Consider the following 17,332-nt stretch of genomic DNA (forward strand, 5'->3'; position numbering starts at 1 on the left):
TATAACCACAGTCCAGGGAGGGAGAGAGACAGCTGGGTTATAACCACAGTCCAGGGAGGGGAGAGAGACAGCTGGGTTATAACCACAGTCCAGGGAGGGAGAGAGACAGCTGGGTTATAACCACAGTCCAGGGAGGGAGAGAGACAGCTGGGTTATAACCACAGTCCAGGGAGGGAGAGAGACAGCTGGGTTATAACCACAGTCCAGGGAGGGAGAGAGACAGCTGGGTTATAACCACAGTCCAGGGAGGGAGAGAGACAGCTGGGTTATAACCACAGTCCAGGGAGGGAGAGAGAGAGACAGCTGGGTTATAACCACAGTCCAGGGAGGGAGAGAGACAGCTGGGTTATAACCACAGTCCAGGGAGGGAGAGAGACAGCTGGGTTATAACCACAGTCCAGGGAGGGAGAGAGACAGCTGGGTTATAACCACAGTCCAGGGAGGAGGGAGAGAGACAGCTGGGTTATAACCACAGTCCAGGGAGGAGAGAGACAGCTGGGTTATAACCACAGTCCAGGGAGGGAGAGAGACAGCTGGGTTATAACCACAGTCCAGGGAGGGAGAGAGACAGCTGGGTTATAACCACAGTCCAGGGAGGGAGAGAGACAGCTGGGTTATAACCACAGTCCAGGGAGGGAGAGAGACAGCTGGGTTATAACCACAGTCCAGGGAGGGAGAGAGACAGCTGGGTTATAACCACAGTCCAGGGAGGGAGAGAGACAGCTGGGTTATAACCACAGTCCAGGGAGGGAGAGAGACAGCTGGGTTATAACCACAGTCCAGGGAGGGAGAGAGACAGCTGGGTTATAACCACAGTCCAGGGAGGGAGAGAGACAGCTGGGTTATAACCACAGTCCAGGGAGGGAGAGAGACAGCTGGGTTATAACCACAGTCCAGGGAGGGAGAGAGACAGCTGGGTTATAACCACAGTCCAGGGAGAGGGAGAGAGACAGCTGGGTTATAACCACAGTCCAGGGAGGGAGAGAGACAGCTGGGTTATAACCACAGTCCAGGGAGGGAGAGAGACAGCTGGGTTATAACCACAGTCCAGGGAGGGAGAGAGACAGCTGGGTTATAACCACAGTCCAGGGAGGGAGAGAGACAGCTGGGTTATAACCACAGTCCAGGGAGGGAGAGAGACAGCTGGGTTATAACCACAGTCCAGGGAGGTAGACAGCTGGGTTATAACCACAGTCCAGGGAGAGAGACAGCTGGGTTATAACCACAGTCCAGGGAGGAGAGAGACAGCTGGGTTATAACCACAGTCCAGGGAGAGAGACAGCTGGGTTATAACCACAGTCCAGGGAGGGAGGGAGAGAGACAGCTGGGTTATAACCACAGTCCAGGGAGGGAGAGAGACAGCTGGGTTATAACCACAGTCCAGGGAGGGAGAGAGACAGCTGGGTTATAACCACAGTCCAGGGAGGGAGAGAGACAGCTGGGTTATAACCACAGTCCAGGGAGGGAGGGAGAGAGACAGCTGGGTTATAACCACAGTCCAGGGAGGGAGAGAGACAGCTGGGTTATAACCACAGTCCAGGGAGGGAGGGAGAGAGACAGCTGGGTTATAACCACAGTCCAGGGAGGGAGAGAGACAGCTGGGTTATAACCACAGTCCAGGGAGGGAGAGGGACAGCTGGGTTATAACCACAGTCCAGGGAGGGAGAGAGACAGCTGGGTTATAACCACAGTCCAGGGATGGAGAGAGACAGCTGGGTTATAACCACAGTCCAGGGAGGGAGAGAGACAGCTGGGTTATAACCACAGTCCAGGGAGGGAGAGAGACAGCTGGGTTATAACCACAGTCCAGGGAGGGAGAGAGACAGCTGGGTTATAACCACAGTCCAGGGAGGGAGAGAGACAGCTGGGTTATAACCACAGTCCAGGGAGGGAGAGAGACAGCTGGGTTATAACCACAGTCCAGGGAGGGAGAGAGACAGCTGGGTTATAACCACAGTCCAGGGAGGGAGAGAGACAGCTGGGTTATAACCACAGTCCAGGGAGGGAGAGAGACAGCTGGGTTATAACCACAGTCCAGGGAGGAGAGAGACAGCTGGGTTATAACCACAGTCCAGGGAGGAGAGAGACAGCTGGGTTATAACCACAGTCCAGGGAGGGAGAGAGACAGCTGGGTTATAACCACAGTCCAGGGAGGGAGAGAGACAGCTGGGTTATAACCACAGTCCAGGGAGGGAGAGAGACAGCTGGGTTATAACCACAGTCCAGGGAGGGAGAGAGACAGCTGGGTTATAACCACAGTCCAGGGAGGGAGAGAGACAGCTGGGTTATAACCACAGTCCAGGGAGGGAGAGAGACAGCTGGGTTATAACCACAGTCCAGGGAGGTGAGAGACAGCTGGGTTATAACCACAGTCCAGGGAGAGAGACAGCTGGGTTATAACCACAGTCCAGGGAGGTAGACAGCTGGGTTATAACCACAGTCCAGGGAGAGAGACAGCTGGGTTATAACCACAGTCCAGGGAGGGAGGGAGAGAGACAGCTGGGTTATAACCACAGTCCAGGGAGGGAGAGAGACAGCTGGGTTATAACCACAGTCCAGGGAGAGAGACAGCTGGGTTATAACCACAGTCCAGGGAGAGAGACAGCTGGGTTATAACCACAGTCCAGGGAGGGAGGGAGAGAGACAGCTGGGTTATAACCACAGTCCAGGGAGGGAGAGAGACAGCTGGGTTATAACCACAGTCCAGGGAGGGAGGGAGAGAGACAGCTGGGTTATAACCACAGTCCAGGGAGGGAGAGAGACAGCTGGGTTATAACCACAGTCCAGGGAGGGAGAGGGACAGCTGGGTTATAACCACAGTCCAGGGAGGGAGAGAGACAGCTGGGTTATAACCACAGTCCAGGGAGGGAGAGAGACAGCTGGGTTATAACCACAGTCCAGGGAGGGAGAGAGACAGCTGGGTTATAACCACAGTCCAGGGAGGGAGAGAGACAGCTGGGTTATAACCACAGTCCAGGGAGGGAGAGAGACAGCTGGGTTATAACCACAGTCCAGGGAGGGAGAGAGACAGCTGGGTTATAACCACAGTCCAGGGAGGGAGGGAGAGAGACAGCTGGGTTATAACCACAGTCCAGGGAGGGAGGGAGAGAGACAGCTGGGTTATAACCACAGTCCAGGGAGAGAGAGAGACAGCTGGGTTATAACCACAGTCCAGGGAGAGAGACAGCTGGGTTATAACCACAGTCCAGGGAAGGAGAGAGACAGCTGGGTTATAACCACAGTCCAGGGAGGGAGAGAGACAGCTGGGTTATAACCACAGTCCAGGGAGGGAGAGAGACAGCTGGGTTATAACCACAGTCCAGGGAGGGAGAGAGACAGCTGGGTTATAACCACAGTCCAGGGAGGGAGAGAGACAGCTGGGTTATAACCACAGTCCAGGGAGGGAGAGAGACAGCTGGGTTATAACCACAGTCCAGGGAGGGAGAGAGACAGCTGGGTTATAACCATAGTCCAGGGAGGGAGAGAGACAGCTGGGTTATAACCACAGTCCAGGGAGGGAGAGAGACAGCTGGGTTATAACAACAGTCCAGGGAGGGAGAGAGACAGCTGGGTTATAACCACAGTCCAGGGAGGGAGAAAGACAGCTGGGTTATAACCACAGTCCAGGGAGGGAGAGGGACAGCTGGGTTATAACAACAGTCCAGGGAGAGAGACAGCTGGGTTATAACCACAGTCCAGGGAGGGAGAGAGACAGCTGGGTTATAACCACAGTCCAGGGAGGGAGAGAGACAGCTGGGTTATAACCACAGTCCAGGGAGGGAGAGAGACAGCTGGGTTATAACCACAGTCCAGGGAGGGAGAGAGACAGCTGGGTTATAACCACAGTCCAGGGAGGGAGAGAGACAGCTGGGTTATAACCACAGTCCAGGGAGGGAGAGAGACAGCTGGGTTATAACCACAGTCCAGGGAGGGGAGAGAGACAGCTGGGTTATAACCACAGTCCAGGGAGGGAGAGAGACAGCTGGGTTATAACCACAGTCCAGGGAGAGAGAGAGACAGCTGGGTTATAACCACAGTCCAGGGAGAGAGACAGCTGGGTTATAACCACAGTCCAGGGAGGGAGAGAGACAGCTGGGTTATAACAACAGTCCAGGGAGGGAGAGAGACAGCTGGGTTATAACCACAGTCCAGGGAGGGAGAGAGACAGCTGGGTTATAACCACAGTCCAGGGAGGGAGAGAGACAGCTGGGTTATAACCACAGTCCAGGGAGGGAGAGAGACAGCTGGGTTATAACCACAGTCCATGGAGGGAGAGCGACAGCTGGGTTATAACCACAGTCCAGGGAGGGAGAGAGACAGCTGGGTTATAACCACAGTCCAGGGAGGGAGAGAGACAGCTGGGTTATAACCACAGTCCAGGGAGGGAGAGAGACAGCTGGGTTATAACCACAGTCCAGGGAGGGAGAGGGACAGCTGGGTTATAACCACAGTCCAGGGAGGGAGAGAGACAGCTGGGTTATAACCACAGTCCAGGGAGGGAGAGAGACAGCTGGGTTATAACCACAGTCCAGGGAGAGAGAGACAGCTGGAGGTCCCGTGCTAGTGGCTACGTTAGCAGCTGTGTTAGCGGCTGTGTTAGCGGCTGTGTTAGCGGCTGTGTTAGTGGCTGTGTTAGCGGCTGTTTTAGCGGCCGTGTTAGCGGCCGTGCTAGCGGCCGTGTTAGCGGCTGTTTTAGCGGCCGTGTTAGCGGCTGTTTTAGCGGCCGTGTTAGCGGCTGTGCTAGCGGCCGTGTTAGCGGCTGTGTTAGCAGCTGTGTTAGCAGCTGTGCTAGTGGCTGTGTTAGCAGTATGCTTGCCATGTAAATGTTCTGTGTGCTAGGATTTCTTTGTTTTTTATTTAACCTTTATTTATCTAGGCAAGTCAGTTAAGAACAAACTCTTATTTACAATGACGGCCTACACCGGCCAAAACCCGGACAACGCTGGGCCAATTGTGTGCCGCCCTATGGGACTCCCAATCACGGCCGGATGTGATACAGCCTGGATTCGAACCAGGAACTGTAGTGACATCTGTTGCACTGAGATGCAGTGCCTTAGACCGCTGCCCCACTCGGGAGGATCTTTGGATGTATGTATGTGTGTGTGTGTGTGTGTGTGCGTGCGTGCGTGCGTGTGTGCGTGCGCACCGTGGCACTGCAGATGGAGGCCGGCTTTCAGACTGCTGTGTGTCCTCCCTGCTAGTTAGTTAGCCTTCATGTCACTGCACTGCCTTAGCGATGTGTTTCTGCTTGCGGTAGCAACAGCCTGTTAGAGGTGTTAGCTAACACATTGTTTAGCTGGTAATCATTACTATAGTGTTAGCAATCTTAGCTTCTCTGTCTGTGAGTCAGTGTATTATGGTTGAACCACTGGAGCTTGTTACAGGCGACTGACGCTTAGTCGTCCTGTTGGAATAGTTCTGTGTTGTTATATTGGTTGGTTTTAGCTGTAACTTTATCATGACTGTAATATGGTTAACCTCTATGGGCTAGGCGGGACGAATTCGTCCCACCTACGTAACAGCAACTTGAAGCCTGTGGCGCGATTTTCAAAACCTTCAAAATCCTATTACTTCAATTTCTCAAACATATGACTATTTTACAGCTATTTTAAGACAAGACTCTCGTTAATCTAACCACACTGTCCGATTTCAAAAAGGCTTTACAACGAAAGCAAAACATTAGATTATGTCAGCAGAGTACCAAGCCAGAAATAATCAGACACCCATTTTTCAAGCTAGCATGTAATGTCACAAAAACCCAGAAGACAGCTAAATGCAGCACTAACCTTTGATGATCTTCATCAGATGACACACCTAGGACATTATGTTATACAATACATGCATGTTTTGTTCAATCAAGTTCATATTTATATAAAAAACCAGCTTTTTACATTAGCATGTGACGTTCAGAACTAGCATACCCCCCGCAAACTTCCGGGGAATTCGCTAACATTTTACTAAATTACTCACGATAAACGTTCACAAAAAGCATAACAATTATTTTAAGAATTATAGATACAGACCTCCTCTATGCACTCGATATGTCCGATTTTAAAATAGCTTTTTGGTGAAAGCACATTTTGCAATATTCTAAGTACATAGCCCAGGCATCACGGGCTAGCTATTTAGACACCCGGCAAGTTTAGCACTCACCATAATCATATTTACTATTATAAAAGTTTGATTACCTTTTGTTGTCTTCGTCAGAATGCACTCCCAGGACTGCTACTTCAATAACAAATGTTGGTTTGGTCCAAAATAATCCATCGTTATATCCGAATAGCGGCGTTTTGTTCGTGCGTTCCAGACACTATCCGAAATGGTAAAGAAGGGTCGCGCACATGGCGCAATTCGTGACAAAAAAATTCTAAATATTCCATTACCGTACTTCGAAGCATGTCAACCGCTGTTTAAAATCAATTTTTATGCCATTTTTCTCGTAGAAAAGCGATAATATTCCGACCGGGAATCTCCTTTTCGGCAAACAGAGGAAAAAATCACAAAGACGGGGGCGGTCAGGTCACGCGCCTAAGCCCAGAGTCCCTTGATCGGCCACTTGAGAAAGGCGATAATGTGTTTCAGCCTGGGGCTGGGATGACGACATTCAGGTTTTTCCCGGGCTCTGAGCGCCTATGGACGACGTGGGAAGTGTCACGTTAGAGCAGAGATCCTTAGTAAAAGATAGAGATGGCAAAGAAGTTCCAGAAATGGTCAGACAGGCCACTTCCTGTAAAGGAATCTCTCAGGTTTTGACCTGCCATTTGAGTTCTGCTATACTCACAGACACCATTCAAACAGTTTTAGAAACTTTAGGGTGTTTTCTATCCATATGTAATAAGTATATGCATATTCTAGTTACTGGGTAGGAGTGGTAACCAGATTAAATCGGGTACGTTTTTTATCCAGCCGTGTCAATACTGCCCCCTAGCCCTAACAGGTTAACTGTAACTCTAGTTGTATTGTGACAGTCTGTCTGGTTAACTGTAACTAGTTGTATTGTAACAGTCTGTCTGGTTAACTGTAACTCTAGTTGTATTGTAACAGTCTGTTCTGGTTAACTGTAACTAGTTGTATTGTAACAGTCTGTTCTGGTTAACTGTAACTCTAGTTGTATTGTAACAGGCTGTCTGGTTAACTGTAACTCTAGTTGTATTGTAACAGTCTGTTCTGGTTAACTGTAACTCTAGTTGTATTGTAACAGTCTGTCTGGTTAACTGTAACTCTAGTTGTATTGTAACAGTCTGTCTGGTTAACTGTAACTAGTTGTATTGTAACAGTCTGTCTGGTTAACTGTAACTCTAGTTGTATTGTAACAGTCTGTTCTGGTTAACTGTAACTAGTTGTATTGTAACAGTCTGTCTGGTTAACTGTAACTCTAGTTGTATTGTAACAGTCTGTCTGGTTAACTGTAACTCTAGTTGTATTGTAACAGTCTGTCTGGTTAACTGTAACTCTAGTTGTATTGTAACAGTCTGTTCTGGTTAACTGTAACTCTAGTTGTATTGTAACAGTCTGTCTGGTTAACTGTAACTCTAGTTGTATTGTAACAGTCTGTTCTAGTTAACTGTAACTCTAGTTGTATTGTAACAGTCTGTCTGGTTAACTGTAACTAGTTGTATTGTAACAGTCTGTCTGGTTAACTGTAACTCTAGTTGTATTGTAACAGTCTGTCTGGTTAACTGTAACTCTAGTTGTATTGTAACAGTCTGTCTGGTTAACTGTAACTCTAGTTGTATTGTAACAGTCTGTTCTGGTTAACTGTAACTCTAGTTGTATTGTAACAGTCTGTCTGGTTAACTGTAACTCTAGTTGTATTGTAACAGTCTGTTCTAGTTAACTGTAACTCTAGTTGTATTGTAACAGTCTGTCTGGTTAACTGTAACTCTAGTTGTATTGTAACAGTCTGTTCTGGTTAACTGTAACTAGTTGTATTGTAACAGTCTGTCTGGTTAACTGTAACTCTAGTTGTATTGTAACAGTCTGTTCTGGTTAACTGTAACTCTAGTTGTGTTGTAACAGTCTGTTCTGGTTAACTGTAACTCTAGTTGTGTTGTAGCCATAGCTTTGTCATCGCTGTACTAGAGGCTTGACTCCCTCTCTCTCTCTCTCTCTCTCTCTCTCTCTCTCTCTCTCTCTCTCTCTCTCTCTCTCTCTCTCTCTCTCTCTCTCTCTGTCTCTCTCTCTCTCTGTCTCTCTCTGTCTCTGTCTCTCTCTGTCTCTCTCTGTCTCTATCTCTGTCCTCTGTCTCTCTCTCCCTGTCTCCCTGTCTCTTTCTCCCTGTCTCTGTCTCTCTGTCTGTCTCTGTCTCTCTCTCTGTCCCTGTCTCTCTCTCTGTCTCTGTCTCTCTCTCTGTCTCTGTCTCTCTCCCTGTCTCTGTCTCTCTGTCTCTGTCTCTCTCTCCCTGTCTCTGTCTCTCTGTCTTTGTGTTCCGGCCCTCAGCTCAGTAATGCTCTTATCTAACGCTGTTACTTTGGAATGGAATGCTTTCTACTGCTGTCGTCAGAGTGGCCGCCCGGCAGTCAGCAAGCCACGTTAAAATAGACCCTCAGCTGCCATCGTCATCGTCACAGCAACGCAACGGAAGACAGCCAGACAGAGGGAGGGAAGGGAGGGACGGAGGAAAGGGTCTGCCCCTGCACGGTGACATGGTTTTGACCAGGGGAACACATTGGTTGTTCAACAAGGTCTGGAGTGCCATACTGAAAATTGGTTTATATTTCCTTGCTGACAAAACGTTATTGGATTTTTGTATCAATATATTTTTGTAATTCGATGGTCCCTGACTGTCTAGCTTTCATTTCAATGATTGTCAGCGAGCTGGACACAGTCAAGATACTGTATGAATCTAGGCCCATTATTATTTCTACAAAGTTCTGATTTGGTTTTAGTCATTATAAAGTATATTGCTATATATATATATATATATATTATTATTATTATTATATATTTTTTTTAAATATGTCCTACTCAAATCACCCGTGGGCCGTATTGGACCCCTCGGGGGCCGTATTGGACCCCCCGCGGGCCGTATTGGACCCCTCGGGGGCCGTATTGGACCAATCGCGGGCCGTATTGGACCCCTCGGGGGCCGAATTGGACCCCTCGCGGGCCGTATTGGACCCCTCGGGGGCCGTATTGGACCCCTCAGTACGTTTTAGGATTTGACTCCCCCCATCTCTTCTTTTGGCAGCAGTAATCTGACTCTACATTGCTGCTTTAACTGGACCCAACAGCTACTTTACAAAGCCCAGATACTCACCTAACCATGTCCTGTGAATTGGGGCAGTATAATGTACTACTAAAACGTACTGGACCCCTCGGGGGCCGTATTGGACCCCCCGCGGGCCGTATTGGACCCCCCGCGGGCCGTATTGGACCCCTCGCGGGCCGGATGTTTGCCACCCCTGGTTTAGGTTGATAGATAGAGAGCCCTGGACATCCACATACTTTCCCTGGGGTTTCCCTGGGTTGTACTGTAGTCGGTGACAGCCAGTACAGAGCCAGATACAATACTTATATTTCTATGACGGCAGGACTGTAAAGTATGTGTTCGCTGTGGCGTCCTCGCTGTGGCGTCCTCGCTGTGGCGTCCTCTTAACGAGTCCTGTAACAGTAATATATGCCGTTTGTTTAGCAGACACCATTATCCAAAGTCATTTCGTCATGTGTGCATATATTTTACATATAGGTGGCTCTGGGAATCGAACCAACAACCCTGACGGTGCAAGCGCCATGCTCTACCGACTGAGCCAAACAGGACCACAGAAGTGTGTGTGTGTGTGTGTGTGTGTGTGTGTGTGTGTGTGTGTGTGTGTGTGTGTGTGTGTGTGTGTGTGTGTGTGTGTGTGTGTGTGTGTGTGTGTGTGTGTGTGTGTGTGTGTGTGTGTGTGTGTGTGTGTGTGTGTGTGTGTGTGTGTGTGTGTGTGTGTGTGTGTGTGTGTGTGTGTGTGTGTAAAGGCGTCAGCATTCTTCAGTTTGGCTGGACGAGTGTGCTTGCGTATTTGCTTGAAAAACTATAGTACTGTTTGTCCATTTTGAGTCACTGTAGCCAGTATACACTTACTTAAAATAGTCTGAATTAATCTAACTCGAGAAATCTGTCATTCATTTTGACGTTTTTGACGAGGAGATCTAAAAATGTGCATGAAAACAAATCGTCTCTCGGTGAATGACAGCAAAGACTTTCTGGAAGAATCCCTACTGTTGACCAATCACCGACGAGGGTTGTAGACTTCGTGTTGCCTCCAGAAAAAATGAAAATGTCGACATAATATATATACACAAACTCACTTCAGGCTGTGATGAATACCTCTGTGGTTTCAAGCTGTGAGGAATACCTCTGTGGTTTCAGGCTGTGATGAATACCTCTGTGGTTTCAGGCTGTGATGAATACCTCTGTGGTTTCTGGCTGTGATGAATACCTCTGTGGTTTCAGGCTGTGATGAATACCTCTGTGGTTTCAGGCTGTGATGAATACCTCTGTGGTTTCAGGCTGTGATGAATACCTCTGTGGTTTCAGGCTGTGATGAATACCTCTGTGGTTTCAGGCTGTGATGAATACCTCTGTGGTTTCAGGCTGTGATGAATACCTCTGTGGTTCCTGGCTGTGATGAATACCTCTGTGGTTTCAGGCTGTGATGAATACCTCTGTGGTTTCAGGCTGTGATGAATACCTCTGTGGTTTCAGGCTGTGATGAATACCTCTGTGGTTTCAGGCTGTGATGAATAACTCTGTGGTTTCAGGCTGTGATGAATACCTCTGTGGTTTCAGGCTGTGATGAATACCTCTGTGGTTTCTGGCTGTGATGAATACCTCTGTGGTTTCAGGCTGTGATGAATACCTCTGTGGTTTCAGGCTGTGATGAATACCTCTGTGGTTTCAGTCTGTGATGAATACCTCTGTGGTTTCTGGCTGTGATGAATACCTCTGTGGTTTCAGGCTGTGATGAATACCTCTGTGGTTTCAGGCTGTGATGAATACCTCTGTGGTTTCAGGCTGTGATGAATACCTCTGTGGTTTCAGGCTGTGATGAATACCTCTGTGGTTTCTGGCTGTGATGAATACCTCTGTGGTTTCAGGCTGTGATGACAGGCTCAGACAAGCAGCCGTGTAATGACCTCCGACGCCAGCCAGCCAAGCCCCTCTCTCTCTGTCTCTCTCCTCTCTACCTTTATCCTCAAGAATAACAAACATACAGAGGCGAGAAAGGGAGTGAGAGAGGGTGAGTAGGCAGCACCCGGCCTCACCCTACTGGACTCGGAAATCATATGTCTACTGTTTGCTGATGATCTGGTGCTTCTGTCCCCAACCAAGTAGGGCCTACAGCAACACCTAGATCTTCTGCACAGATTCTGTCAGACCTGGGCCCTGACAGTAAATCTCAGTAAGAGCGGTCCAATACAAATTGTATCTAGACACTGTTGCCCTAGAACACACAAATAATTATACCTACCTCAGCCTTAACATCAGCACCACAGATAACTTCCACAAAGCTGTGAACTATCTTAGAGACAAGGCAAGAAGGGTCTTCTATGCCATCAAAGGGAAGATAAATCTTGACATCCCAATTAGAATCAGTTATAGAACGCATTGCCCTCTACGGTTCTGAGGTTTGGCGTCACAAAATGGGACAAACACCCAATTCTGCTCAATTATACTTGTCTACAATGAAAACCCCCTAACAATGCATGCAGAGCAGAATAAGGACTATATCCACTAGTTATCAACATACAGAAAAGATCTGTTCAATTCTACAACCATCTAAAAGGAAGCATTGCCCACATATTCCTCCACAAAGTCCCCACCTACAGAGAGATGAACCTATAGAAGATTCCCCTCAGCAAACTGGTCTGGGGCTCTGTTCACAAACACAAACAGACCCCACAGAGCCCCAGGACAGCAACACAAGTAGACCCAACCAAATTAAGAGAAAACAAAAAGATAAGCATTTGACATACTGGAAAGAATCAAACCAAAAAACAGCCAATTGGAATGCTGTCTGTCCCTAAACAGAGAGTAGTAGAATTACCCAAAGGACCCAAAATGAAGAAAATCCTTGACTATGTACAGACTCAGTGAGCAGAGCCTTGCTATTGAGAGGTCACCATAGGCAGACCTGGCTCTTAACAGAAGACATGATATGTGCCCACTGTCCACTAAATGAGGTGGAAACTGAGCTGCACTTCCTAACCTCCTGCCAAATGTATGACCACATTAGAGACATTAGAGATATTTCCCACAGATCACACAGAATTAAAAAACAAATACAACGTTGATAAAGTCACATATCTGTTCGGCGAAATACCCCAATATGCAATCACAGCAGCAAGATGTGTGGGCCGTTGCCAATCGGAAACCAGTGGAGAACAAACAACGTTGTAAATTAAACCTATAATGATCTGTTTATTTATCTTCCCCCACTATTCATACTACAAGTATTTGCACATTGCTAAAACACTCCTAGCTGATAATATAACACTTGAAATGACTTTATATTTTTGAAACCTTTTGAGTGCAATGTTTACTGTTCATTTCTAATCGTTTTTTTTTTATGTTGTTAGATTTTCTTCTTAGTTTTATTTGTTTATTTCACTTGCTTCAGCAATGTAAACATGTTTCCCATGCCAATAAAGCCCCTTTGAATTGAAGGGAGAGAGAGAGAGAGAGAGGGAGAGAGAGAGGGAGAGAGAGAGTGGGAGAGAGAGGGAGAGAGAGAGGGAGAGAGAGAGAGGGAGAGAGAGAGAGAGGGAGAGAGAGAGAGAGAGAGAGAGAGAGAGGGAGAGAGAGAGAGGGAGAGAGAGAGAGGGAGAGAGAGGGAGAGAGAGAGAGAGGGAGAGAGAGCAGGGAAGAGTAGAGAGCACAGCCCACAGGTGAGAGCTTTCCCTGGAATCGCTCGCATCCAAGGACAATGAGAATATTAACTTTGAGGCCTTTGAAATGACACACACACACACACACACACACACACACACACACACACACACACACACAGAGACACACACACACACACACACACACAGAGACACACACACACACACACACACACACACACACACAGACACACACACAGACACACACACAGACACACACACACAGACACACACACACACACACACACACACACACACACACACACACACACACACACACACACACACAGACACACACACACACACAGACAGACAGACAGACACACACACACATACACACACAGACACACACACACACACAGACACACACACACACACACAGACACAGACACACACACACACACACACACACAGACACACACACAGACACACACAGACACACACACAGACACACACACACAGACACACACACACACACACACACACACACACACACACACACAGACACACACACACACACACACACACACACACACACACACACACACACACACAGACACACACAGACACACACACACACACAGACACACACACACAGACACACACACACACACACACACACACACACACACACACACACACACACACACACACAGACACACACACACACACACACACACACACACACACACATAGAAAGGGAGGAGCGGCCTGCTCTCCCTTTGTGCCTCTTTCTTCAATCTTTTATCCTCAGTCAGTTTCAAGAATGTTTTTTTTTTCTTTCTCAAACGTAAATACTAACTTTGTTCTCAATAGCCAGGGAGCTAGCTGGTTGGATTTACGATAATTCCCCTTGGCCTTACATCGGCCAACTTCAAAGAGAACGGCCCATGAACAGCCTGTCATTTTGTGGAAGAAATGTTTTCCCCTCCCTAGTGTTGTAATTTTCCTTTTTTCCACCAGTTCCTAATGAAGTCTGGATGCGTCCAAAATAGCATCCTATTCGCTATATTGTGCACTACTTTAGACCAGAGCACTATGGGCTACATTGTATAGTGAATAGGAAGCCATTTGAGATGAAGACTGTATCCTGAGCTAATAACAGGCTGTAGAGCAGCCTGACGAGAGCAGAGCAGACTGAGATACTGCTCTATTAACAGAACCAGATAGTTCCCTCTGCTCTGCTGCTCTGCTTCTTCTGCTGCACAAATTACTGGCTACACTCTGCCGGCCCAGAAAGATGAAAGGACTGGAGAGAGGAGGGATGGATGGGGGATGGGAGAGAGGAGGGATTGATGGGGGATGTGGGAGAGAGGAGGGATTGATGGGGGATGTGGGAGAGAGGAGGGATTGATGGGGGGGTGGGAGAGAGGAGGGATTGATGGGGGGGTGGGAGAGGAGAGGGATGGATGGGGGGTGGGAGAGAGGAGGGATGGATGGGGGGGTGGGAGAGAGGAGGGATGGATGGGGGGGTGGGAGAGAGGAGGGATGGATGGGGGGGTGGGAGAGAGGAGGGATTGATGGGGGATGTGGGTGAGAGGAGGGATGGATGGGGGGGTGGGAGAGAGGAGGGATTGATGGGGGATGTGGGTGAGAGGAGGGATGGATGGGGGGGTGGGAGAGAGGGAACCAAACTGACTGTGCAAGAGACCCCCCCCCCCCCCCCCTTTTTTTGTTTTGTTGTTGTGAACTTTTAACCATTGAATGTCTAACCTTCTCAGAGAAGCTACAAAAATCCCAGGTTTTCCAGGAATCCTGATTGGAGGATTCTGGATTTCCTTGCTTATTCCTTGGTGATCCAGGAATCTTCCAGGTTGTATTTCTGGAAAACCTGGTCATTTAGGGAAAGTTACCTGGAATTTTGCAACACTACAGTAGGTGTAGATTTTCAACCAATCACGTAGCTGCCGTTGTCCATTTACAGCTTTCACTCTGAATACCGATGCGTTTTCTAGTACAGGAACTTGTTTAGCTCGTGTGCTGGGACTTTACTTCGGAATGAAGACTTTTCAGTCCTAGTTGTTTGTAGCTGTAGTATAACTTACTGCTGCTTCTCCTTCCTTGTGTGTTTTATTGGGCCCTTGCTTTCCTCTCCTTTAATCAAACCCATTCCTATGTGCCGAGTGGAGAAGAGAGCAGCTCTTATAACCGCCTCCCAAAGGACACTCTACTAGTACTGCCCTGTAAAGGCCCTGTAAAGGCCCTGTAAAGGCCCTGTAAAGGGAATAGGCTGTTATTTGAGAGGGTTTTACACCGTCTTTCAAAGAAAAGCTACATTTCCTTCTGGTTGCCCTCTCTTGAATATTAAACCTATTACTTGTAATTTCCTGTGGTAGAAGGAGGTGAACGGCTATAAAACAGTGATTAGGACAGATTTACCGTCTGCTTGACGTCAGAACATTGTTAGTCGGCCTGTAAGGAAAATACAAGGCTCCAGACAGAAGACAACCATTAAGGCTTGTATAAACAGGGTTTGGATGGGTGTGTGTGTGTGTGTGTGGTTGCTTTTCTTGTGCGAATTCCAGAAGTGCCTGTTGTTTTTGGATGATGATTGTGAAATTAAGGATGCACTGTGATATTGATTATACTTTTTTTGAGTCATAGCGCTTTGTGGCTTTGTAGTTAAAACATATTGTGAAATGTCTACAAACAGTATTTAGTTAAGAGTTGGCGGTAGTAAAACAGTTTGTTTCTTTTATCTCCTCGTTTCGAGACTTTTTTAAGACTTTAATTGAGTAGTTGTTGATAAGAATTCCTCTTAAATCTCTCAGCCACTATCATCAGGCTGGTCAGAAAGAGTTGTTTTCCTGTTGACTCACTAATGGACTCAATGTTGGCCAGTCTGCTTCCTTTAGCCTCTTCCCCTCTCTCTCTCTCCTTTCATCCCTCTATCCTCATCTGTCCTATCCTCTCCTCATTTCATCTTTCCTTCTGAGTCACTCATTTGAAATGAATAAAATACATGTTATGTTTAATCTGCTGTATGTTCAGTCCAGTGTTATAACCCTTCTCCGTCTCTCTGTCTTTCCCTATAGATTCCCAAGCTCTCCAGGAGTCGGGCGACAGATCCCACTGGTGCGTGGTTGCGTACTGGGAGGAGAAGACCCGCGTGGGGCGCCTCTACTCGGTCCAGGAGCCTTCCCTGGACATCTTCTATGACCTACCTCAGGGGAACGGCTTCTGCCTGGGCCAGCTCAGCTCCGACAACAAGAGCCCGCTGGCTCAGATGGTGCGGACCAAGATCGGCTACGGCATCCAGCTGAGTCGCGAGGACGACGGGGTGTGGGTGTACAACCGCAGCTGCTACCCTATCTTTATCAAGTCGGCCACACTGGACAATCCCGACTCGCGGACTTTACTGGTGCATAAAGTGTTCCCCGGCTTCTCCATTAAGGCCTTTGACTTTGAGAAGGCAGACAGCCTGCAGAGGCCTAATGATCACGAGTTCACACAGCAGCCGAGGACTGGGTTTACTGTACAGATCAGCTTTGTGAAGGGCTGGGGCCAGTGCTACACAAGACAGTTTATTAGTAGCTGCCCATGTTGGCTGGAGGTCATATTCAACAACCAATAAAAACGGATTATCTTTGGATAACCTCCCTTCCCCTCTTCTTCCTCGTTCTCCTCATTGGAGGACTAGGAGAGAACGGAGGACACAGACTAGACCTTACCTTTCCTTTTTTTCAGAAGACAGAGCTTCAAAAAGAAAGATGTTTAAAGAAGAGACAAACAAAACCCAATAAACTTGTTTAATATGACAAATGACTCAAAGATTTAATTAAAAGTGAAATTAAAAGCGAAAATGTATTTTATGTTATATATAAATATATTATTACTTGTAAATATGAAGACGTTTTATATGCATCATTATTTATGTATTGTGCAATGTGTTGATGAGAAAAATAAAATAAGATGCACTTTGCTTAATATAAATACAAACAAAGAAATGCCAAAATAAATAAGAGAAATTATATTTTTCTACTGGTGTTTTTTTCTGTGTGTGTGGGTACTACGGTACTGGGGTACTACGGTACTGAGGTCCTACGGTACTGAGGTACTGAGGTACTACGGTACTGAGGTACTACGGTACTGAGGTACTGAGGTACTACGGTACTACGGTACTGAGGTACTACGGTACTGAGGTACTGAGGTACTACGGTACTGAGGTACTGAGGTACTACGGTACTGAGGTACTATGGTACTGGGGTACTACGGTACTGAGGTACTAAGGTACTGAGGTACTACGGTACTGAGGTACTACGGTACTGAGGTACTACGGTACTACGGTACTGAGGTACTACGGTACTGAGGTACTACGGTACTACGGTACTGAGGTACTACGGTACTGAGGTACTGAGGTACTACGGTACTGAGGTACTACGGTACTGAGGTACTGAGGTACTACGGTACTGAGGTACTACAGTACTGAGGTACTACGGTACTGAGGTATTGAGGTACTACG

General features: G+C 47.6%; 1 protein-coding gene across 1 annotated transcript in view; it reads left to right on the forward strand.

Moving 5' to 3' along the window:
- smad7 (SMAD family member 7) overlaps positions 1 to 16,841 on the forward strand; it is a 55,743-nt gene extending 38,902 nt beyond the window's left edge. The window contains exon 4 of the mRNA XM_014138836.3: positions 15,906 to 16,841. Within this exon, the coding sequence (XP_013994311.1) occupies positions 15,906 to 16,444 (539 nt within the window). The 3' untranslated portion in view covers positions 16,445 to 16,841. The remainder of the gene's footprint in view (positions 1 to 15,905) is intronic.
- Positions 16,842 to 17,332: the final 491 nt, after the last annotated feature.

This window comes from Salmo salar, chromosome 13, assembly GCF_965601325.2.
Source record: "Salmo salar chromosome 13, fSalSal1, whole genome shotgun sequence".
NCBI lineage: Eukaryota > Metazoa > Chordata > Actinopteri > Salmoniformes > Salmonidae > Salmo > Salmo salar.